This window comes from Andrena cerasifolii, chromosome 4, assembly GCF_050908995.1.
Source record: "Andrena cerasifolii isolate SP2316 chromosome 4, iyAndCera1_principal, whole genome shotgun sequence".
Taxonomy (NCBI): domain Eukaryota; kingdom Metazoa; phylum Arthropoda; class Insecta; order Hymenoptera; family Andrenidae; genus Andrena; species Andrena cerasifolii.
In genome coordinates, this window is record NC_135121.1 from 10664173 (window position 1) to 10688722 (window position 24550).

The 24550-nt window shown below is 43.6% G+C and overlaps 3 protein-coding genes across 5 annotated transcripts; 2 read left to right on the plus strand and 1 right to left on the minus strand.

The window, feature by feature from the left end:
• Positions 1 to 411: 411 nt before the first annotated feature.
• On the plus strand, positions 412 to 7354 carry LOC143368402 (BTB/POZ domain-containing protein KCTD3). The gene is made up of 10 exons (XM_076811089.1): positions 412 to 641; positions 959 to 1272; positions 1345 to 1500; positions 1567 to 1755; positions 1826 to 2305; positions 3097 to 3213; positions 4814 to 4953; positions 5031 to 5217; positions 5295 to 5573; positions 5927 to 7354. The coding sequence occupies exons 1-10, from the start codon at positions 580 to 582 to the stop codon at positions 6124 to 6126; spliced, it is 2124 nt and encodes a 707-aa protein (XP_076667204.1). The 5' UTR covers positions 412 to 579; the 3' UTR covers positions 6127 to 7354.
• Positions 7355 to 7519: 165 nt separating this feature from the next.
• On the minus strand, positions 7520 to 10359 carry Sras (Ras converting CAAX endopeptidase Sras). Its single transcript, XM_076811090.1, has 6 exons — positions 10136 to 10359; positions 9041 to 9146; positions 8836 to 8974; positions 8525 to 8761; positions 8390 to 8452; positions 7520 to 8274 (listed from the first exon to the last, which is right to left on the minus strand). Exons 1-6 carry the CDS (start codon positions 10357 to 10359, stop codon positions 8060 to 8062), a joined length of 984 nt encoding a protein of 327 aa, XP_076667205.1. The 3' UTR covers positions 7520 to 8059.
• Positions 10360 to 10535: 176 nt separating this feature from the next.
• Fbxo11 (F-box protein 11) lies at positions 10536 to 24472 on the plus strand. Of its 3 annotated transcripts, none has more exons than XR_013085228.1 (9): positions 10536 to 10672; positions 11844 to 12179; positions 12271 to 13059; positions 13150 to 14002; positions 14085 to 14305; positions 14393 to 14611; positions 14905 to 15112; positions 15205 to 20362; positions 20407 to 24472. XR_013085228.1 is itself a non-coding variant. In XM_076811088.1 (9 exons), the coding sequence occupies exons 1-8, from the start codon at positions 10576 to 10578 to the stop codon at positions 15332 to 15334; spliced, it is 2853 nt and encodes a 950-aa protein (XP_076667203.1). In that variant the 5' UTR covers positions 10536 to 10575; the 3' UTR covers positions 15335 to 15382; positions 16574 to 24472. The 3 variants fall into 3 exon arrangements, 2 of the variants coding, with proteins under 2 accessions (XP_076667203.1, XP_076667202.1); XM_076811088.1 differs by having other exon boundaries at positions 15205 to 15382; positions 16574 to 24472; XM_076811087.1 differs by having other exon boundaries at positions 15205 to 24472.
• The last annotated feature ends 78 nt before the right edge of the window (positions 24473 to 24550 follow it).

Here is a 24550-nt window from a genome sequence, read left to right on the forward strand (position 1 = left end):
TGTGTGCCCCTCAGGCGTCTAAATGGCACACGTATTTAGCAGAAATTCAAAGGCAATTTTCCCGGAAACGGAACGCGATATTTAAAAATTGTGTTCTATATTTTCGTCGTACTTTGGCTTGTAGAATCACCCCCTGACCTAGAGTATCCACTATCAATAGAGTAATAGGTCCACCCTGTATAATAGGATGGATCGCATCCGCAAGTTTCTGGTTCAAATCTCCAAACTCATATCGGTTCGCTACTACGCTTTAATTTTCGATTTTTTGGATCGATTTTCAGTATAGATAGATCCTATCGACGTCAAGACTGGTCAAGACGGCATGTTTTAACTTTAACGTACATTTTAGTTCATAGCTTTCGCCGCTAAGTGATGATAGTATCTGACGTTCCGTACTGCGAAGACATGTTTCACATCTAGAATCCCAGAAGAGCGGGGTAATCGACTATTAAAGAGAGGTGTACTTTGTTCATAACCTGTACAAGAAAGTTTAATGAAGGTTCTGATTGTTTCGTGATTGTTACTAAGATAAGACATGTATTGTCCAACTAAACAGTAGTGTCTGAAACAATTGTAGCAATGGCCCTGCCTCCTTCTTTCGGGCTTAGTGACATCGTGCGTTTAAATGTTGGTGGGACGAGGTATAGAACGGAAAAGAGCTTTCATTACTTGTTGACAACAATAGGAAGAAACTACTGTGCCCGGATGGAAAGAAGTTGGTCGAAACGTCACAGGGGCAAGAGGGGTTCTTCGCTCGCATTGGCTCCCGCCGCGCGTGTCCCGTTTGCTTACTTTGTATTCGTCGACGTTGTCGCGCCGGCCAATGAGGATATACTATTCGGGCCTGATATTCGGACCCTAGAGTTTCTCAACCGACTTCTTTCCATCCGGGCACAGTATATATCGTTTGTAATATCGTCATCCTTTAGTACACGAATCTAATATTATGCATTCGCAGGTTTTCAACGTCCAGACAGACACTGACATGGGTCCCAGATTCCTTTTTCACAGCTTTGTTAAGTAGTCGAATCGCCAGTTACAGAGACGAGATGGGAGCATTGTTCATCGACAGAGATCCTAAGCTGTTCTCTATCATATTGAACTATCTGCGCACGAAGGACATCGACTTAAAGAACGTAGATCTTCGGACGTTGAGACACGAGGCGGAGTATTACGGCGTTACTCCTTTGGTTAAGCGACTGATACTGTGCGAGGATCTGACTCAATCTTCTTGCGGAGATGTACTGTTCTACGGGTATTTACCACCTCCAAGTAAGTTTTGAATGACCGTGGGTAACGGTAACGATGGTGCGGAAACTTTCATGCGCGTTTTATGTTTCGAAGGTATACCATTACAAGAACCTACTACCATTGCATCGAACATAGGAGATGTATCTGTTCATGGTAGAGTTTCTGGTAATGCTACTAACTCTAGAGTAGAAATACCATCCACTTCGCAGTGTACACCTCCTGCGGCTTCTAGCAATCACGCTAATACCGGTAATGAGAGTACTATTTAATTTACATAAAGGCTGTTACCAGTATTTAACATGGGATCTGCTTTAGGACAACAGAATCATAAAGGAGTGCTCGGTACTCACGTACGAAACTCCTCGTTGGATTACAGAATCCAGCAAAGAGGCTTACCGCATTCACGTACTTCATCCCTAGATTTAAGACACGTTAGGAATAATTCGGCAGACTTAAATAAGTTGTATAAGAACGACATAAGCTTAGTGTTCGGCCCCCAGCAAGGTGAATGTATACCACTTCCCTCTCTTTCAATCTCGTCGCAGCGTCGTTAACGATTCTCTTTCCAATATAGTTTCGTCATGGGTCGACCCTTTAAGGGTTCAGATCATAAAGGCGCATCACAATTGGATCGTGATTGCTTATGCGCATTTTATAACGTGTTACCGACTTAAAGACTCATCCGGATGGCAGCATGCATTTACTAGTCCCCATATCGAATCGGTTATCGAAAGGGTTGCTATAACTTCGAAATTGAACACTAGCGTCGATGTGAAAATGGTAGCTATTTCTTATGGGAATCAAGTCAGATTGTGGAGCGTTTCAGCGAATGGGATAAAGACCAACATCGGCACGTTTAATTTAAACGTGCGCGTGGAGTATTTGTTCTTTATTGGAAGCCAATTAGTTGCTCTGTCTCCTACCGATAAAATTGGTGTGTGGCACGCCATGACGCATCATTGGCAGATACAAGACGTGGTACCTATCTTATCGTTCGACACAGCCGGCTCTTTTCTCCTACTGGGATGCAACAATGGATCCATTTACTATATTGGTAATAAACATTCGTCTTTCTATACGTTCGCTTTAAGAAGGTGTAGGACTATTGAAATCTTGAAAAATCGATTTTTTTATTATTAATTCTGAAACTGTCATGCTTTGTGAACATTTACAACAATGTGTCGTGAAGAAATTCGAATAATTACGGGAATTATAGCGCAGAGCGGTATTGGCGTAGGGGACTACACTTTGAAGCCGTTTATCTCGAAACTACATTTTCAAACACGGTGTACATCATAACTCTTGAACGAATGAATATTTTTACTTAAAATTTTCTCTGAAGCTGTAGAATTCCTTCCTCTATCGTGTGGAATTTCCGCATCAACATTGGACGTTTGTAAAACATTTTATAACTAATTGAAGACGATTTTTTCCCATAAAAATGTGGGAAAAAAATTGATTCGCGTGTAACTTTTACAATTTTTGTTTAAATTCGCCCAGCAAAATTTCACACAACTATTAGTGTAGAAATTACCCCAAAGCATTTTGCTTTTAAATGATTGGTTCACCTGGGACTATGTACACCGATTACAGCTGCGCGCTACGCGGGACCAGCTTTAGCTTCAAATACCTTGAATAATTTTCAACGTTCTGACATTTTTTTTATTTTGCATTACTTGTAAAAGCGTACATAAAAAACTGTGAAAAATGCCTGTATGGTGATTATTTGGTATCTAAGCAATCCAACCGGCAAGAAACCGTCGATTTCAGTCGTTCAATAGACCTACACCCCCTTAATGCTCGAAACGACCTGTGCAATAACATCTACGTGCTCTCCCGTTTCAGACATGGAAAAGTTCCCTCTGAGAATGAAGGATAACGATCTGCTTGTAACTGAATTGTACCGTGATCCAAATTACGATCCCATTACAGCCATATCTGTTTATTTAACACCAAAGACATGTAAGTTTTCATATCCGTTTTTATCCTATCGAAATATTCTCTTGATAACGGTTAAGCACAAAAATCCAAGGTAAATAACTAATCCATGGTTCATAACGTTGAGTATTACAGTATCTCTATTGCAGAAATACCTTTTCAAGTGACGTACAAATAAGCGGACTAAAATGTAATTGTTAAATCTGCTTGTATTGAGGAATGTAATAACAAACGTCACTTCCGTAATGAACGTTTCTTATGTTTCTCCCATGTTCTTTTTCTTCTTCTTAGATTAGTCGTGCAATATTTTTCAATTCTCTTTTCATTTGAAGAATTATGGTCGTGAGCCTCTCATTGTTTCTTCGTTCTTGATGATATAAAGGGAATTTCTTTCAATAGACCGCCACAGAAATAACCGATCTACTTGTTCAGACACAAATGTTCTACTGTCTTTCAATCATAAAGTCCAATGCTGTCTTTGAATATTAATGAGAGTTTATTATTACATTCTTTGCTTCATGATTTCGTACAACTGGATAAATAGCACAAGGCAAGTATGGGTCAATACGACAATGTTCTACAATATTCTCACATTGAAGTCACAAACCGAAACGACATGTGTTTCTCTACATTTTGTACTGCATTGAACATGACGCATTGATATGAATACTAGTGTCCGTACCCTTCCTCTCCAGATATAGTACATCGTTCTGCATCGAGTCAATGCACATATCCATATTCATGTACATACCGATTTTAACAGCACTTTTTAATTAAGACCCCGTTTCGTCCATACGTTTACGTGTACCGAGAAAGTAGCTGCCATTCGCCAGTCGCTTTAAACCAGAATACGAATACGTTCAGAATCAATCATACGTGTTCGATCGTTTTTTAGTGAGGAATACCAATGAAATATCCCGAGACACTTGTATTTTCTCTCTTATATCGCACTGAGCATACACAACCCCGCTATCCTTATGCGTCCAGTTGTACTAACGCAAATTGACGATAACGTTTGCTTTCTGTTCGCTAACATCTAAATTACACGATCGCTATGCAATTCTGCTTGCCGCGATTCGAAATGATAATCAATATCGGAGCTTCACGCTTGCTTCTTCCACTGTACTGTATTCCACCGCAGCATCTGAGAGGGGGAGGAGAAGGAATAGACAACACGTATATCTCTGCTTGCATAGTTATTCTGTATTTTAAACAGTCCCAGATGTGTATGAGCATTACATTGTTCGTTACAAACAATTATAGTTTCGTTATGTACATTGTAAATATTCTTTCGCACAGCCGGCACATAAGATTTCATTCCGATCTGAAACATATACTTCTCGCTAACCAAAACAGAAATGAACAGACTGCATATGTATATTTATAAATAGTTGTTTTCTCCTAATTGTCACAATACAAAGCATGTATTATACATTTACGCAGGCTATCCGTTTTTAAATCTATTGACATACACATGCACAGAGGATATTCTCAACTTCCACAGCCATCGACATACGTAACATCGTGTCATTTACAATTTCCTGTTGAGAAACGTAGTTTACATTAACAACTTTGAATATCTCCACTTGGAATGGCTTAGTGTAAAACAGGATTTTTTATACAGCTCTCTGTGGCAATTGGATTGAAATCGCATATGGCACGAAATCTGGCAGTGTGAGAGTTATAGTCCAGCATCCCGAGACCGTTGGACATGGACCGCAATTGTTCCAAACGTTTACTGTCCATCAGAGTAGCGTAACAAAAGTATGTCTACCACTATACTCGCTTTTATTGTACATAATCAGCTTACGAATTTTTTTCTTTTACGTTGAAACGTATAGGTGACGTTATCAGAAAAGTATCTGGTATCAGTTTGTTCCGAATACAATCATGTCAGGAGTTGGGCTGTGAAGAGATTTCGTGGAATGATATCCACTCAGCCTGGATCGACGCCTGAAGCTAGTTTCAAAATCGTATCCTTGGAAGCGATCGAGCCTTGCATCAGTTACAACGCTGGCAATGATTTCGGTATATTACAACGCAAAGAATTCTCAACGACACTCCTGATCGGGGCGGAAAATTTATCGCTACGTTTCATTGTGCAGGACCATTCGGGGAACAGGATGACGAGCAAGTGTTCGTGCAGAAAGTAGTACCTGAAACTGACCAGCTGTTCGTACGTTTAGCATCCAATGGAAAGAGGGTTTGCGTAATCAAATCAGTGGACGGCAGTATTATAAGCTCATTTTACGTCCACGAATGCGAAGGGTCTAGCCGTATGGGCTCTAGACCCAGGCGATTTATATTCACTGGACATTCTAATGGCACCATTCAAATGTGGGATCTCACGACAGCTTTGGAGCCGACATTTTCTTCCTCTCAAAGTAACATTGCTCCCTTGTTATTAGAAATGGTTTTACTGTCGCCTCAGGGACGGATTTGGGATTTTCGGGAAGGGAGGGCGCAAGAGCGAATATAAGATTTTCTTTGGGGGGCGGGGGAGCGTACGTTTAAGAAATAAACCAGGGACCTTTCCGATATTTTCCTGCTAAATGAAAGTGTTCTTTTTTTAGTATCAATTTATCATATTTTCCCTCATATTGCTAAGTTACAATAAGTATTTTGCAAATTAAAATAAATATTTTTCCCTTGAGGGAGAGGCGCGCGCCCCGCCCTCTAAATCCGCCACTGTGCCGCTTGATATGGTAACATTGGTGAATGAATATGTTGATTACAGATGTTTCTGGGGGACCTACGCCTGAAGAGCTTTGGAAACTGTTAGATCAGTGCGACTTAAGTAATAGTTACTCCTCAACTCCGTGCATAAGCCCGTGCCCTTCGCTTATATCCTCGGGACCAAGCATAAAAACAAGCAACGTATTGTTTCTGAACCAGTCGCAGAACTCCGAAGCGACACCTGGACCTAGCGAAACATAGAAGTAACGCGAAGGATGTGCTTTACGGAATCTTTACTGTCTGATATATTTTTTTTTACATTGCAACACGTATCCAAATCATGATTACTAGTATCCGCATTTATTTATTTATTTATTTATTTATACACATATTTATTACGGGTTATTAACACGAAAGTCTGCAGTTACAGTTCCTAGCGTAACAATTCTTTTTAATAGTTCTGATTCGCGTAACAGCTCTCCGAACAAATAGCTAAGTAACGAAATGCGAAAGTGATATAGTTAATTAGGTATAGTAGCGCGTCTGCTGTAAGAACTGTAACGATAAAACTATAAATAGGTGTTTGATAATGCATAACATTGCCGTTCGAACCTTAAAGGCAAGTACTTTCTCGACGTCGCCTCGAAATTTTACAATCCCTGTCGTTTTTAACCCGGCGGGAGGCGCACCCCATATTGCAACACAGGTTGTCGCTACCGGGTCAAAAATACCCAAAATTGATACGTAAAAAACCACGGTTTCAGAATATTTTTTTCAATATCTTAACATCTTTATTAAAGTTCTTTGAAAAATTGTAACAAAAACTCAAAGTCTTCATATTTTCGCAACTAGCGCATCTGTGGTAAATTTTACCCAGTAGCGCCTCCCGCCGAGTTAAGCAAACAGTGTAATATGATATTCAAGATACGGTGTATAATTATTTAAAACTATTCTAAGGTAAAAAAAATAGTAAGAGTTTTTCAACGTTGATGATTGGTATATAATACGAGTTAAAATTGATTTATATGTAGTATTTACATATTCTATATTGCTATGTTATGAAATAAACGAGTCCATCCATGTTGTAAATTCCGTTGTTTAGTACAATTATGTATAACCACAGGTTTCATTAGAGAAATTTACAATTTAGAGTAATGTAAATATCTATAGAAACATTTCGTTCAACAGTTTAAAGTTTTCCTCCTTTAGATGAGACTTTATCATTCACAAACTGCGATTAAAGTGTAAGAAATGAAATACGTAATTTACAGGAAGCACATGATAATGAGTCGTAGACAACTTGTCGAGTAACAGGATAATATTATCTCAATGTATAAATTCATATATATATATATATATATATATATTATATATATTTCCTTATGATTTTTGCTAGGTAAACGCATATACACACTTATAGCAATTATTGTAATACTGTTATAACTGTTATCTCTGTGATTCAAATAAACAATAAATGTATGTATTGCGATGTTAATTCTTACATAAATGCAAATGTAAACATGTCTCTGTATATGTAACCAGGGTATCTAGCTAAGTGACTTTAAAATAAAAGCGTTTCTACACTTGTACATTGTATCGAGAAAAGAAGCCGTTTCCAATAGGGCGAACTTTTATAGAAATAATCTCTTCCTACTGATTTAAAATAATGCATTATTTATTGTAACAATGTCATAATTTTGGCTTACACAGTATTTCATCAACATTTTCGTTTTAAGAAAAACTTCACCTAAATCGTTATTCGTATTTGCGATTACAGCTAGGTAAGTTTAATTAAACCCGAGGCACTACGGTGATTTTATATTAGTCCTATATCGCATGATCCGCTTGCCTATAATGATCTCACGAAAAGTTTCTTTGTAAAGAATTCGAAATACCTTGAATCATAGTTGTTGAAGTTACTTTTCAAATCTGAACGGAAAGATCAGTAATCGAAGTCTTAGCGATAACGTACGTTGACTTATGCAGACTTATGATTTATGAGAATGCGTCTACATTCGTATTAGGTAACTTACTAAACAATATTTCACCTCGAGCGGGTGGAAACCGTATCTCTTTAAAAGTATCATGCAATACGATTTGTTAAAACGAAGTTAATAATCTTGAATCAGACTAGCTGCTCCCTTGTAAAAATTGTACACAGTATTACTGACATCATCGAAAGTGAAATGGCACTTCATACAAAATGCTTATGCCAAAATAAATTATTATGATACAATGTTGGGTTCGTCATTGGCGTTAACAGGAAACACCACGCCGCGAGGCCAATAACGAACAAGGAAAACAGTCCAGCTCTCTTTATAGGATCCCTAAACGCTACAACTTCGGACAGATCTGGGAATCCCATATGATTGCAAAATGAATGTGCCGTAAATGCCGCTGCTAAGTGTCCTATAAAACAGAAAGATGCGTGAATACATGTCTTGGAGTTGAGGTTGCAGAGCAGTGCGTTCATACGCGCTCTTAAATACGAACGAAAGAAAGGAAACGATAAAAACGGTCGTACCTGTTTTAGCGAAAAGAAAAGCTGCATACGCTCCGAACAGTGTCGTATATGCGAATTGAAAACCTGATTAACAAAGATACCGTTAGGATAAGGTCGATACGTTTGTACGAGATGAGAATTGAGAGCGATACCTACAAGATATAAAAAGTACGTGTTTAAGTTGCATGCCCGCTTTTACTCTGTGTATTACATGATGAAAGTGAGCCACCCCGAAAAATAAGGGGCAGACGAATATGGCAGTAGTTGGCGTGAAGCATTGCAAAAGCAATGGTAACATGCACGCTCTGAAGGTCCATTCTTCGGACAGAGGCGCGACTACTTGGTTTCTCCACCACGTTAATGTTCGTACACTTCCGAGCCAATACATGGGCTCTACAGGAAGGTAAACACAGATTTATAGAGCGATATCTTAAGTATCTCACTCAACGCTGCTACAAAATACTAACCAGTGTACAATCTCCACAGACCATTAAAACCTTGTACGCTTAATGGCCCAAGAAATAGTATCATTGTCAGTAACAGTGGTAGCACAATCGCTTGAATTAAACCTGGCCATCGCAGGCCCAATAATTCCCAAATTGTTGCCTAGAAATTATAAGTTGAAATACAAGAATCGGTATACAGACGATCATACTATTACTCGCAAATTACCTTCTGAAACACTTTCTCATTCATTCCAAAATACAACGATGCGGGAGATATAAGGGATATAATAAAAACGCTAAAAAATCTTTTCTTTATTGTAGTAGGATGTTCCCTGCAATAAAAAGAAACTGCTCAGGTCCCATTGATTTCATCAATTTCAATTCGCGAGTAATTCCACCAGATCCGAAATACTATTTTCAGCTATTCTTTGAAAAAGGAACCAACGTCCCGAGTGCTTTTATTTCAAATTTCATTCGACTCTGTGTCTTAAAAGCGCAGGACATCATGTGGTAGACACCGATTTTTATGAGCCTTGGCACAATGGATTTATGTCGAAAATAAGTAAATAGGTGTCCGAGCGTTTCAGCCAATAGGCCTTAATAATAAAGATATTTACATGTAAATTATTAAAAATTCAGGGTTTTAGTGGGTCAAAATCCCACATTACCCTGGCGCCCGCGGGAGATTCCCTTCTGGAGGCGTCGGGGTGCCTTTTGAAGATGTCTCCACGTTAAAAAAAACTTTATAAATTCTTTTTATAAATTTTTTTTTTTTAATTTGGAGAAATCTTCAAAAGGTACCTCGACTCCTTCAGAGGGAAATCCCCCGGGGGCGCCAGGGTAGTGTGGGATTTTTACCCATTAAAAGCTCACGACCACTATGAAATTTTTAATAATTTCCATGTAAATATCTCTATTATTAAGGCCCATTGGCAGAAACGCTCGGACACCTATTCACTTATTTTCGACATAGATCCATCGTGCCGAGTCTCATCAAAATCGGTGTCTACCACATGGTGTCCTCCCCTCGTTAGTATTCAAATTGCGCGCCGATCAGAAAGAACGCAAGAGAATCGAATTGCCCCGGCAGAGGCGCTGGCGCGCTCTATTCTTGTCCACGGTGGGTCCGCGCGAGTGGGAGAACTCGAGAGAGAGTATCGTTCGCGTTCTCGGGGCGGTGTGAATACAGTTACACTTTGTTCGTGGTTCCTTGTGGTTCACCGTTAAACAGGGCCGAGAGAGTGCGCCTACGGTCGCACGAAAATGGACATTTAAAGCACGATCGACGCGTTCGTCGGTGCCGTCGATCGGCGTTACGTACCTATTATACGCAGAACTCCATACGTAGAAGCTCGCGACGAACACCACCGATAGAGCGAGACATGATAATATCGCGGACACGCAGGATAAATCGGTATTTCGGTCCGCGGTCTCCATAACTCCATACTGATGTTGGTTGCTTGTGTCGCGATCCCACTGAGGAAGAGGGGATCGGCGTGAAGGGGGAGCTGGGAAAGAGCGAGCGAGCGAACGAGAGGGACACATCGAGGAGAAGGATATCGCGTCGGGTAGGGTAGGAGGGTGGTCGGCGAGGAGAGAGGGGAAGAGCAGAAATTCATCCGATTGGCGGTCTGGCACCAGTCGGCAGTCCTACCGTCAATGAGAAGATGGCCGCTGGGCTCGGTGGAAGTGTCGCCATTGTTTAGTGTTTAGTTGTTTTACCGTTTCTCGCATATAATTTTGTCGGGAAGCACGTTAAAGATGCCAAGCGCCTCGTTCACATCGTCGCGCAATTACGTGCGGAGATCACGGAGAAAAGGCGCGAACAGGATCCCCCTGCCTTCGAGAACCACCTCGGGTAAGAGACCCTGCTGCATCCGGACCCTCGGTTCACTGCTCACCTGTCGTCTCTCTGCCTGGCTCTCGTTTCTTTCGCCTTCACCTACTTCGATATTCCGCCGGGTTAACCCCGTTCCACCGACACATCCTGCAGCCGTGCAACCGTCCGCCGACCGTACCGACATCCCTCGCCTCCTCGGTGCTCCCGTGCTCCACCGTTTACAATTTACAATGCACAATAGTACATATTCCTCCCGGACGTTAGAGAGGAGAACAGGGACAGAGAGACACACACCGTCGAACCCACTACTGCCTACACACGTCTCCTCTCGTACGATATTCACGCACCACGGGATGGCCGAAAAACGCGGTGGCGTATCCGTGGCTGCCGATGACGTTTCCCCAAACCAGCCTACCGATCACCGCTCTCGCAGCAGCCCTTCATTTCTCTTCTCGGGGGGGACATCGATCACGGGTATCGCGTACTCTCCGCGATCGTCAATTTTTACCGTCGAATGTCGGCTCAAAGTCTACTTTCCTCACCCCACCTCCCCCTCTCCAATCTTTTTTTTTCTTCCTGTAATTCCGATTTATTAAACATCCAGCTGTGTATGAACTTGACGCGACGGATGCCCGTGCGATTCGGGGAAACGGCCGGGGATCCCGGACGCGAACGATCCCACGACCACTTTTCCAGCGATATCGTTCCGATAGTTTTTCCATCGAATCGTCCGTAGAACCGTTCCACTTTCCCGAATCGCTTCGCGTGCCTTTGGAAACGCGATTGAAAGTGTTTTCTGCTACTTAGGTGGGATTATCATACTCCCACCCTGAAATATGCATTGATAATTGCTTCTGCATACGCGTCAAAGGCGAGTTGTAATTATCCCATTAGTGTCTCGGGAATTATCTGACTATTGTTTATAGTTCTTAATGTGGTGTAATGTCACTTCTCAAATATTCGTTTCTTAACCTAGCATGCCCTCCGAGCAGTGGTCCATATATTTTCTACCATTCTATCATTGTGACAATTAATTCTAACACGGTGTTGTAATGTATGTTTCGGTCAATCTTTATTCTATTTGCTCGTCACAGACTTGTAAAACATATAGCCACTTGAACAGAAATTACAGCATGTATAATGTGGAACAGCTTCGAAGCTGCTAGCTGTAATTATTGCGTTCTTTCAGCCGAGCCATGCGACTTGCCATGTTCAGCGTCAAATCAGATACCTCCTGGTGGTGGAGTTGGTGGAGGGGGAGGAGGAGGAGGAGGCGGGGGTGGAAGCGGCGGAAGAGGATCTTCGCCCAGTGTGTCCGGCGTTGCCGCGCCATCGCCGTCCCCGTCGCATTCGCACTCTTCTCCGTACGACTTAAGGCGCAAGAGTCCACCTCATCCGGACCCTGCTCCTGGCACAAGCTCCGCTCTACCCCCGTCGGGTGGTAGCAGTATCGGCGCCACTCTTGGTTCTTCCTCCCTGCCAGCGAGAAAACGACCTAGGCGGACGTGTTCATTATCCACAGACGGTATATTTCTTTATAAGCAATCTAACCTGGCGGTAATCCCGATGCTAATCCGGCGAGAGGATCCTCTGAATTGATTTCTATTAATCCGCAGGTACAAACACAAACACCGCAGCGCATTACCTTCAGTACGAGTTACCAGACGAAGTACTGCTTACTATATTTAATTATCTAATGGAACAAGATCTGTGCAGAGTATCGCAGGTTTGCAAGCGTTTCCAAGCGATCGCGAACGACACCGAGCTATGGAAGTCCCTCTACCAGCAAGTTTATGAATACGATCTACCACTATTTAATCCTGCACCTTGTAAATTCGAATTCGTATCACCGGACGAGTCAGACTACCCGAATCCATGGAAAGAGAGCTTTAGGCAATTATACAGGGGAGTTCACGTTAGACCAGGATTTCAGGATTTGAAGTTCAAGGGGAGGAATCTGCCATACTTTAATACGGTTCAAGGAGCGTTAGACTACGTAGACGAATATAGAAGCAATAGTGGCTCCTCGTCAAACAATAGCACAAGCACGAGCGGCCAGGGGAATTGCTGCGGGAGCAATTCCCAGTCGTCGGAGGAGGCACCTCAACATTTAGTTTTCTTACACGCTGGAATCTATAGAGGCGAGTTTCTCGTGATCGACAGCGACGTGGCATTGATCGGCGCAGCGCCCGGCAACGTGGCGGAGTCTGTTATACTAGAGCGAGAAAGTGAATCCACGGTTATGTTCGTGGAGGGAGCGAAACGAGCTTACGCCGGCCATCTTACGTTAAAATTCACCCCGGACGTTACTAGCACGGTGCCCCATCATAAACATTACTGTTTAGAAGTCGGCGAGAACTGCAGCCCCACTGTCGATCACTGCATTATCAGGAGTTCAAGCGTCGGTAAGTGTTCGGTTCATTTCGCGCGATCCTGCGCGTAATAATCTCTCAGATCGGGTTCGTTTGATATAAACGGTCTTTCAACTTCCCCAGTTGGTGCAGCCGTTTGCGTGTCGGGCGTAGGGGCCAATCCCGTGGTGAAGAATTGTGACATATCGGATTGCGAGAACGTTGGCCTCTATGTCACCGACTACGCCCAAGGGACCTACGAGGACAACGAGATCTCTAGGAACGCGTTGGCCGGGATCTGGGTGAAGAATTACGCGAATCCGATAATGCGGAGGAATCATATCCACCACGGAAGGGACGTCGGTATATTTACGTTCGACAACGGCCTCGGCTACTTCGAGGCCAACGACATTCACAATAATCGAATAGCTGGCTTCGAGGTGAAGGCTGGTGCCAATCCGACGGTTGTACATTGCGAGATACATCACGGCCAGACCGGCGGGATTTACGTGCACGAGAACGGTTTAGGGCAGTTTATCGACAACAAGATCCACTCGAACAATTTCGCCGGCGTTTGGATCACCTCGAACTCGAACCCGACCATTCGTAGGAACGAGATATACAATGGCCACCAAGGAGGGGTATACATATTCGGCGAGGGCAGAGGCTTGATAGAACATAATAATATTTACGGGAACGCGCTGGCCGGGATACAGATCAGAACGAACTCCGATCCCATTGTCAGACACAACAAGATCCACCACGGCCAGCACGGCGGCATATACGTGCACGAGAAGGGGCAGGGCTTGATCGAGGAGAACGAGGTCTACGCGAACACTCTAGCCGGTGTCTGGATAACAACGGGATCGACGCCGGTGCTGAGAAGGAATCGCATTCACAGCGGCAAGCAAGTCGGCGTTTATTTTTACGACAACGGCCACGGAAAACTAGAGGACAATGATATTTTCAATCATTTGTATTCAGGAGTACAAATAAGGTAACGTACCGCGTGGCAGGCGAGAATTTTACGTTCTATCAAGCTTTTCCGCTAACACGTGTGTATCTTTCCGCGGTATTAGGACTGGCAGCAATCCAGTGATACGTGGGAATAAAATATGGGGCGGACAGAACGGCGGCGTTCTTGTGTATAATAGCGGATTAGGTTTACTCGAGCAAAATGAGATTTTTGATAACGCGATGGCAGGAGTTTGGATCAAAACCGACAGTAACCCTACGTTAAAGAGAAACAAGATATTCGACGGTCGGGACGGTGGGATTTGTATATTCAACGGCGGCAAGGGTGAGTCTGGCGGTGCCGTTCTAAATACCGGCGAAAGCATTGCAATCAAACCAACCGTTTCTATCCTCTTTCTTTCTCCTGATGCAGGTGTCCTCGAAGAAAACGATATATTTCGTAACGCCCAGGCTGGCGTTCTTATATCCACGCAATCTCATCCGGTCCTGAGGAGAAATCGAATCTTCGACGGGCTTGCGGCCGGCGTTGAGATAACGAACAATGCCACTGCCACGCTAGAATTTAATCAAATTTTCAATAATAGATTCGGTGGTCTATGTTTAGCGAGCGGAGTTCAACCGACAACTAGAGGTTAACACCATTCCGCTATCAAAACAATATAGCCGATGGTAGGGAGATAGTGAAGTAGTGAATTTGGCGCGGCCATAAACGGAAGGAGCGCTTTCATTGTTGGGTCAAGTATTTGGTAACAAGGTTAAGGCGGGGAGGATCTTACCAAGAACCGTGCGAAGCGTTCCCATTCTAAATTAGCTGCGATTGATCGGTCGAGAATTCTGTCACCTCGGCTTATTTACTTCACTATACCTCTACCATTCGCAGCGCGCGCACAAAGAAGGAATAATCATAAACTGTTGCTTCCTCAGGCAATAAAATATTTAATAACCAAGACGCGGTGGAGAAAGCTGTCGGAAATGGCCAATGTTTATACAAAATATCGTCGTACACGTCCTTTCCCATGCATGACTTCTATCGCTGCCAGACATGCAATACGACAGACCGCAACGCAATTTGTGTTAACTGTATAAAAACCTGTCATGCTGGCCACGATGTGGAATTCATCAGACACGACCGGTGAGTGTTATCGGCGATCGCGTCGTCGACGGTACCGACGAAGAGGTTCTGCGTGCATATGTAATTAATTCGATTCTCTCGTCATTCCGCAGATTCTTCTGTGACTGTGGTGCTGGAACATTAAGTAATCAGTGTCAACTTCAAGGTGAACCCACGCAAGATACAGACACGTTGTACGATAGCGCAGCACCGATGGAGTCGCATACACTTATGGTCAACTAGGAACTAACCTAAACTAAATAAAACAATCAAACGACACTGAAACATCCTGTAAGTCCAACATATTGCAAACAGAAAGTAATTTGTCGCTGAGTTCTTTATTACGACACTTGTTCCTTCGCGTCTCCGTTGCGGTTGTTATCTTCTTTTTCATTAGCTATCGTTACCGTTCACGTGCCTCAATTAACGACAATTTCACCGTCATTAATATCATTATTATTATTATTATTATCGTTATCGTCATCCGCTCCATTCTCATTCGTAATCACCATCGCCGCGGTCGAAGCTGTCGCGATCATTTAGTAAACGAAAGCTCGTCGGATCGCGCCGCGTCGTCATCGCATCGTCGCCGTCGCCGTGAATCGCCCAACAAGAGATAGTATATTTTTCATTAGTAAATTAGCGCTTTCTATCGACGTAATGCTTGAGGAGGCAGGGCGGGACACTGGTTGTTGATGCTCGTGTTTGCTCAGATATCGCGAATCAATGATCGAGGGGTCCGGTATAAGGCAAGCTTTTCATCGGGATAGGAGGGAACTTACGCTAGGGAGCTGTTTCTCTCGGTTAGATTCTTCGTTGGAGGAGCGATTTCGCGAGGCCAGGGCGCACACTCACACGTACACTATTCCCACGTAATAAAGAACTCCGCAACGAACAGTAAGGGACGTCGACGAGCAGAGCATATAAAAACAAGTGGCAAATGGATTTCTTATATAAACGAACCTAATAATTAGATAAACGTGAAATTAATTTAAAACTTGTAATAAAACGAACGTACGCGGTAATCGTTAATCGACTGGAGAACGTAGTAACGGACTTCCCCACGTGAAAAGAAAACTCTTCTCATTAAGTTTCGCTAATTTTTAAGTTCATACATTTAAAGGAAAAAAATGAAAAAAAAAAAGAAACAAGTGCAGTGAATCTGTGTAAAAAAAATTATATAATAACGCAAGTAAAGAAACATATGTGTATACGCCGGTAAAGGAGACGCGTGGCGATCGTGGCGCTTTCGTTAAACGAACAGACTGTCTTTAAACGAACGCGAACGGACTCGTGTAATGCGGAACGGCATTGCTGGAAGAGAAAGTTTAAAATAATGGGGAGAGAAAGAGAGAGAGAGAGAAAGAAAGAAACGTTTCTAAGCTCACGATAAAGCACAGTGTCGCGAATGTAAATTGTGTATATCGTATTAAATAAACGCGAGCGGACAGTAAAATTAAATTGAATTATCTGCTTGGTTAGTCGAACAGAAGCATCGTCACTGTACGACGAAACACCTCGCAAGGATTCGCGCCCGCAGCCGAGCGAACCTTAAGCTAGCCCGGCGTGTCGGAGAAGCAGAACGATCGTGAAAGGCGTACAATGGGGATCGTAGGAAATCATGATTACGCATCGAGGCAGGCTGGAACGACGATTGGGAGGAATCGCGGCGGATCGTACCACGGAGCGAGCGTGGCTTTGGTAATAAACGTGTCGAATCTGTGGTACAAATTTTGTTGCGACGGAGGAGGCGAAGAGAACGCGTGGAACAGAGACCCTGAACGACATACTGAAACAGATGTCTAAAATATGTGATAATGTAAGGTTCACAAGTGGAAATAATCAAAATGGAACGGAAAAACATCTATGCGATTCTAAAGGTTTCTTTCTCGTTGTTTCTTTACGTAAGTGTACTTCGCAGCACGTATACAGTTCTGCGACTCTTGCTGTCCGCATTGTGAATAGTGATGGCCCTAAGTTGCTCGGAGGGAGGAGTGCATAATAAGACAAAGTAAAGATATCCGCAAGTAAATCTGCCAGGAATTTACACGATTATGTATGTCGGTGTATACCAGTGAGAAGCGAGAGGGAAGAGAGGCCGAGGCAGATAAAGTCGACGAAAGGAGGAGGAAAGGACGAAGGAAGAAACGATACACTGTCCGAGGAACAGTTTTTAAAAAAAAAAAAACGGAAAAAAGTAATCTCGAATTTTTAAAGTAATCCGATTATTTTTTTTTTTTTTTTTAATAATTACGTTAGCGGTACAGTCTAATCGTATTAATTATATAATTGTATATTCTTCAAGGGCCGACCCTGCTCTTGTTGTGAAAAGAAAAAGCGCCTATTAGCGATAATTTTAGACGCAGCCCACATCCACTTACGCAAACGATGAGTATAAGGGACTAAAGTAGGCGAAATATCGAAATCGTTGCGGTGAAATTTTGTTTGCGCGACAGAATTTTACGGACACAAAATCTCTCGCATTCATTACTGTGTGTAGTACATTTTTCCATTTGTTTTCTTTTGGTTTTTTTTTCTCGATAGAATGGCTAACGGTACCATGAGAATTGCCTTTGAACTTACTGACCTAAGGTCCGTAGAGTATTATACACCCGCAGTGTCATATTATACATAGTGTAACTATATATAATGTCTAAACACGTATGTGCACTGAGAGTTAAAGGTGTGCGTATGTCAAAGGCATTTTTCATAAGTGCACGCGTTCCCGGGGACGCGAGAAGAAGACGCCTCGCGTCCCCGAGCGATGCTCTTCACGCTCTGTTGTTTCCTTTTCCCTTGTTTAAAGGACACCCTTTGCCCGCGAATTAATCCCTCTATTCTTTTCTTCTCCGTCTAATTTGAAACTTGGAGCAGAGGAACTACAGAAAACAATTCCCTCGCGAAGAGCGAGAGAAAGAGAAAGAAAACGGGGACGATAACTTGGGAGTTATCGAGCGAAAATACCGGGAACTTTGCCGCGCGCGCGCGTGCTCTCTACGTTGTGTAATTGTAATTAGCAAAATTTATTTGTCGATCGTTTTTTTTTTCTCGTTTTGATACTATCTCGAGTATTATTTACGAACTGTTAAATATGTTTATTGTATTAACGGAGAAATGAAATTATAAGATGGACAGTTGCGGTCTTTTGTATGCCCTTGTTTTTTAAAAAATTTTTTTTCTTCTTTAGATGGAATGAAAAGAAAGTATCTTAACGCCGAGACTCGTAATTATATATATAAATATATAAAAATATATATATATAAATATATATAAATATATATAAATAATATATATATATATATTTATATAAATATATATATATATATGTATATATATATATGTATAGATATTCGAAGCTAAAGCAGGAACGAACGTTTTTCTGTGATTTCTACCCTCTCACAGTTTCAAAGCATGTTGAGTAATTCGTACGGTGTAACATTGTTTTGCGCAGCAGCCGTGCAATGATTCTTTTTCCACGGTCCTCGCGTTGATATTCCCCCGATGGCTTCCAAACCGCCTACAGCTTAATGAACTTCCGAGCGATGCGAAAGCTTAAATGATATAATGCGCGTGTAAGGAGAAGGGAACGAACGGCGAACGGAGCCTCTGCGAAAACTTCTGCTAGGCGAACGATACCCCACGATCGGCTGCGGCACGATTCTAATGTTTCTTCTGTTTCTAGTTGTTGGATGTATTAGATTGTAAGGTTTAATCAGCAATAGAGAGTCTGTTGTGTTTTTTTTAAATTCGTCTATTCCCGTGTAACATCGGCCGATACTCTCTCGATACACAGAGTGTCCCACGAGAAACGAGACGCCTAATTATCTCCCCCCATTCCGACGGTACGAAACGATATTTCCAATGTAAATTAAGTGGCATTGAAGGCGAACTGTAACGCGAAGACAATTTCTGTTTCCACAGCACTCTGCAATTTGCTGCAACATAATAAACATAGTCGCGCTTCGAAATCATTCAAATCAAGTTCGAAGCATTCTTTTGCCACGTCGGAACCGGGGAAAAGATGATCGGGTGTTCCGTCTTCGATGGGGCACTTCGTACGTAAAGGCTTCATTCCCAGGAACGGAAGTATCGTCCCGATGTCTGAGAACGTCGAAGGATTCGAGTAGAGAACCGTCGATCATGCCCAGGATTGTTGAACGAAGCATTTACCGTTGATGATTGGGCGCAAGAGAATTTGTTTCCCCCGTAACTTTTCGTTGGAAATGGAGGGGAATAGTGGGCGATCGAGTTATTACACGGAACGTCGTCCGAACATCGGAGTTTCGCGACTATTATGCGAAACATATCGGTGTTCTCGTACCTCGCAGAACGGAGCACACGATGGCGGGTTTTTTCTAAGATCGCGTCACGATTTATATTTAGTGTCACTTTATTTTCTAGAGATTTTCCCCGCTTCGTTCGTTCATAACTGTACATTCGTCCGGTGTATTCGTATATAGTTTTTCCTATTTTTATCGAATTAATTGTGAGTGTAAAATGTCTCGTTAAGTCTTACGTTAATCAATCGCATTTTAACCATCGGATCTTCCTCTTTTCGATCGTTTTGTCTTCTTAATTCGCGACACCTTTTTCTCTCTTACCAATCTCGTTTCATTCCATCGCGTACCGTGTCCGCCGACAGAAAGCTAAAAGAATGGGAAAAAAAGAAGAAGAACGTGTTTCACTCCGATAACACATTTTCGTCGAAGCAAATACTTGCCATTATTACGTTAGTTGCCATAGTTCTCTCGGTTTTTGTTTTTGCGGAGGTGCCCCTAGGTATATAGGTAGCTTAATGATTTTTCTTTTTTTTTTTAAATATGGAGCGTAAACGAAACGACGAAAAAAAAAGTTAGAAGAAGTGAAGAATGAAACAGAAAACCGCAAAAACTAATACCACCAACGTATTCTGTAAATATTATTTTGCCCATTATATATATATATATATATATATATATATATATATATATATATAAATATAAATATATATATACACAACATTGATTATACTATTATTAAAAAAAAATATATATTATTACAAATTGTAATTTTTATTTATCTTTTTTTATGTATCCTTATTATCATTGGCGCCCGGCGACTTATGTTATCGACTATTACTTGTCTCTTTAGTTACATCGATAGAGTATCACGATCCATAGTAATATAGAACACGTAGGATTCGATAAAACGCGGCTGGGAGTAAATATTTCACGAGCGTTGAATCCCTGTACAGGGTGTAAATAAGATACGGACACGAACTCGCGGTTCAGAGTGCGAATCTCTGTAGAATATTCTCAGCGAACCCTCCGATCGAGCTCTAAAGGACATTAATCATTCGACAGAGGTCGCGCCGACCAACGATCAACAAATTATTCAGAACTAATCACCCACGGAGCTATCAGCTTTCAGATATCGGTTTGCCGCGGCTTTCTCGGTTCCTCCGGTCGGTCCCGTCGGCTGAAGTTTCTATCCGCAACTTATTTACACCCCGCGCAGCCATTCGCAGCAGCTCCGGCGGCGTTTAATTACGAATCGAACGGTCCGAATAACTTCCCTCGGAGCCTCCAAGCTCCGTCGAGGATGCTGTGTACATACATGCCGTTTCTCTGTTCGACTCCGGTACACACGGAGGCGAATGCGTCAATATTCTACAGCGAAAATGAAATATATTCACAGCGATTTTGCGCGCAATGTTCGTAGAGCGGAGGCAGCCGAAGGAGATCCGTTAAGTGTATCGCGCCCCGTAGGTATACGATGTACGTGGTATGCTCATTCACGATTAAGACTATACTAATTGTAAGGCACCAGCTTCGCGGAATAACGATCCTGAACCCCTTTGAAAATAGTCTCCTTCCTCGTAACGCGAGAGAAGATCACATGCCATGGCCTTAAGACTAATACATATACAGAAGGTTCACGGAGGGGGGGTGAGCCATTTTTTTCGAGCCGCTCAAGTAATCATACGTTCGTGGATTCTTCAGTGCGGTTTCAGTGAGCGACGTGTCGTTTGTTGTATTTAACCTTCCATCGGGTGCAACGGTGCCTCTTCCCTTGATTGAAAGCTCCTACTCGATCCCTGCCGATCGCGTCGGTTTACAACGACAATTCCGAAGGACAGCCGTTCGCCGAATCTGAGCACAGAGAGCGACAAGTGAGCGAAAGCGTACTAATATAAAGTGAGGTGGGCGTCCCCATCAACGACCTCTACTGGCCGATCGCCTTACTCTCTGTTGCAACTCCTTTTTGCTTTCTCCTTTTGCAGTAAGAAGCTCGTCTGCGAGCTTCGATTCCCGGGCGATGGGGCCGCTCGCCTTGCGCCACCGATACCATAAGCGAAAGTTATTTAGAGATTACGAATATATCAACACCCGATGGGGGATTAACGGTGGAGAGGCGAGGGCGGTTGAGTTGCGAGTTCGCAGGGTGAAGACGTAAACGCAAGCCTTATTATTGTATTTTCATACACAGTACAAGACGAACGCGCGGACGTTCCCGCGGTGGAGTATTAAGGTCCGATCTATCCGACGATAAGTTCTGGCCCTCTTTGTGTCTCGGGTCTCTACCGCTTGCCCGAGCTCGAGCAGTCGCGCGTAGTCGGGACGCGGAGCATCTCAGTGCTTCCGAGCAGAGAGGGGGTCCCTCGATTTTGCGTGCCTGCCCGTTCATCACTTAATAATTAACGAAACGAACAGTGTTCTTTGCGCCATTCGCGCGACACCCAGCGAGGCGGACTCGTGATCCGAAACGAAAGAGACTGTATAGTTTGACGCGAGAGAGAGAGAGAGAGAGAGAGAGAGAGAAGGAGAGTGAGAGGAGAGGGGAGAAAGAGGAGAAGCATCTATTCTCGCGAGAGCGTCGATCGCGAAGAGTGTACAATAAGCTACTTGTAAATATGTCACGCGTTAAATATTATCTTACCTAAGCGTAATATCGTTCGGGAGCGAGGATCTCCAGCCCCCCCCCCCATGTCCCCCTTAAAAAGATACTTTTTCTAAGTAGACTTCGAGAGCGTTCCAGAACGATTATACCGTTTCTTAGCCGAGTAAGCTACGATTTGCCGCGCTTCGCATTCTACGGACGGGAAGGAACCGGGGAGAAGGCACGGAGCGGTGGACGTCGAGGACGGGAGTTGGAGGAAGAAGGGACACGAGCAATCGACGCGACTTTTGTATGACGAAATAAATCTAATTAATTTTTTTCACGTAAACGCGCGTCACTAGACTGTAAGGAGCAGCGTCGTCGCGACAATTAAACCGGAGGGGAGAGCCGATGGACGGCGAGCGAATTGACCGAGGCCCCGTCGATCGAGCTCGATCCGATATTTTCACGCAGTGCCAACGCGTTTACGGCGGCATCGATCGTACAATACGCGCACGAGGCGTCACGCGAGCGGATCCGTTCCAGTTCCCCCGCTCTCCCTTCGGCGAGAGCGAGGGGACAAAGGCGGGGAGCGCGCTGCTCGCTCGCGGATGAGCGTCCGTACAGGAATTGAGAGGGGCGGTGAGCTTCTTTTTCTTTCTCTCATCGGTGCACAAATTTCCACGTGAGGGGAACGGCGACGGAACGGCCTATAGATAGAGGAGGATCGTTTCTAAGCGGACTGTATAGACTGTAGACTGTGAAACTTGGCCAAAAGCAGTCGAGCCTGAACTTCGCGGCGCTTAGGCGCGGGAGAGAGACGGAGGCGGGGGGGGGGGGGAGGAGGGGAGAGGAGAGCGAGCGTCGCACGACAATTTTTTTCCAAGTATTAAAACTCGCACCCTGCACCATCATTCTCTGCGTTCACGCGCAATGCTCGCGCGGCGACGACAACTGTATTATTGAGATGTATAATAGACTTCTAGCCCGTAAGACTATATAAGGAGCTAATTCGATAACCGATCAACGTTCTATCCAAGGCGATGCAGCCGAGTTTGGTTTTTACAGTGGAACGTTTCGTGGGACGAGCGCCCGTCCGAGCAACGCGGCCGAAATGAAGCCGATCGGACGTCGATCGGGAACCGGTCGCGAGGAACGAGCGAAACTTGACGCGGTGCTTGCGACTCTTCGGTAGTGATCGATCACGGTGAATCGTACGTATTCCGTTCCTTCGCGGAAGCGATACAGGGTTCTCGCTTTCGGGGACCGCGGTGAATTGAGAAAGTTTCGGTCGCTCCTTCGGGAAACGGACACTGATAGGCGCGGCGTGCTCGCGCCCGAGAAGAAAAGAATGCCCATGGAGGCTTCACGGAGATTCGATATGCATGGTGGAGCTAAAAAGCAGTATCGTTCGAATCGATTCGCGAGCCCGCCAGGAAAATAAATCGACTGTATCGCGTTGCGCACGCCTGTATCATACCGAAACGCACGAATTACTATGTGTCATATAAAGGTATATATATATATATATAAATATGAATATAAATATATAAATATAAATACAAGAATCTATATATATATACATATATATATATATATACATATATAAATGACTAACAATAACGATAATAATTAAGTACCTTACACGTGTAAGCAGTATCCAAGGAATCCGAACTAGTTGCACCAAGTGCCATAGTCCATATAGGTCACAGTACGTATAGAGGGTAGGGTTTGCCGAAGGGAAAGTGCGTGCGAGAATGGAATGATCGAATGGTCGTCGCGGCGTTCGAGTCGCATTCTTGTCGCTTATCTTATAAGGTGAACCGCGGGATAAGAGAGGCGAGGGGGAGAGCTAGGGCGATGATGCTGAAATCGGAGAGGCGAGGCTCGACGAGACGAGTCACGTGCGTATAGTTCGCGTGACCCCGAGGGACTTCCGGTGGGGGCCGACTTCGCCCGTCTTGGACAACGTTTTAGAATTTACAGACACCAACATGACAATATACTATGAAATTAATTTCCCATCCCCGCCCGCCCCTGTTGCTCGGTTGACCCAGGCGCCCGGACAGGCGCCCGCACCACCCACCCCCCCCCCCACCCCTCCTTTGCATCCAAGAAACAATGAAACCTCCGAGACTCCAGACGCATCCGTTGACACTTGTACATTTCGCCAGGTTTATTTTTCGACCGCGTTAGTGATGCGATTAGACGCGATCCCGGCTCGCAAAATCCGTGCATTTTGAGAGTGTGAGGGAGAGAGTGAGAGAGAGAGAGAGAAAGAGAGGGAGAGAGAGAGAGAGATGGGAGAGGAGCGCGAGAAAGGGAGAGAAAGGGTGAACGGTGTGAGAAGCACGTGGCCAGGAGATGGTACGAACGATGGTGCGTGACCTTTTGCGAGACATTATCAATCTACCTTAAACGAAAAGCGAAAAATGAGAAAAAAAATATTACAACTGTAGTAACGTCGCAATTGTATGTTGTAAACATTACTATTTCAAATATACTGTCATTATTAACACGGGAGAGAGTTTGTGACTTCGCTGTGCCACCCCTGGGGGCGAGAAGCTTTTGCCACCCATTGTCGTTCCTTTTTTTTTTATT

What these genes read in the sequence shown, in the direction of transcription:
- Fbxo11 (XM_076811087.1), top strand. Translation starts at nt 10,576, where the DNA reads ATGCCAAGCGCCTCGTTCACATCGTCGCGCAATTACGTGCGGAGATCA. An exon ending in TATTCAGGAGTACAAATAAG is followed by an intron (nt 14,003 to 14,084) that starts GTAACGTACCGC and finishes CCGCGGTATTAG; the next exon opens with GACTGGCAGCAATCCAGTGA. An exon ending in TATATTCAACGGCGGCAAGG is followed by an intron (nt 14,306 to 14,392) that starts GTGAGTCTGGCG and finishes CTCCTGATGCAG; the next exon opens with GTGTCCTCGAAGAAAACGAT.
- Sras (XM_076811090.1), bottom strand. Translation starts at nt 10,359, where the DNA reads ATGTGTCCCTCTCGTTCGCTCGCTCGCTCTTTCCCAGCTCCCCCTTCA. An exon ending in ACACGTACTTTTTATATCTT is followed by an intron (nt 8,453 to 8,524) that starts GTAGGTATCGCT and finishes TTTGTTAATCAG; the next exon opens with GTTTTCAATTCGCATATACG. An exon ending in TTTTCTTTTCGCTAAAACAG is followed by an intron (nt 8,275 to 8,389) that starts GTACGACCGTTT and finishes TCTGTTTTATAG; the next exon opens with GACACTTAGCAGCGGCATTT.
- LOC143368402 (XM_076811089.1), top strand. Translation starts at nt 580, where the DNA reads ATGGCCCTGCCTCCTTCTTTCGGGCTTAGTGACATCGTGCGTTTAAAT. An exon ending in ATCAGAGTAGCGTAACAAAA is followed by an intron (nt 4,954 to 5,030) that starts GTATGTCTACCA and finishes TGAAACGTATAG; the next exon opens with GTGACGTTATCAGAAAAGTA. An exon ending in CAACGCTGGCAATGATTTCG is followed by an intron (nt 5,218 to 5,294) that starts GTATATTACAAC and finishes TTCATTGTGCAG; the next exon opens with GACCATTCGGGGAACAGGAT.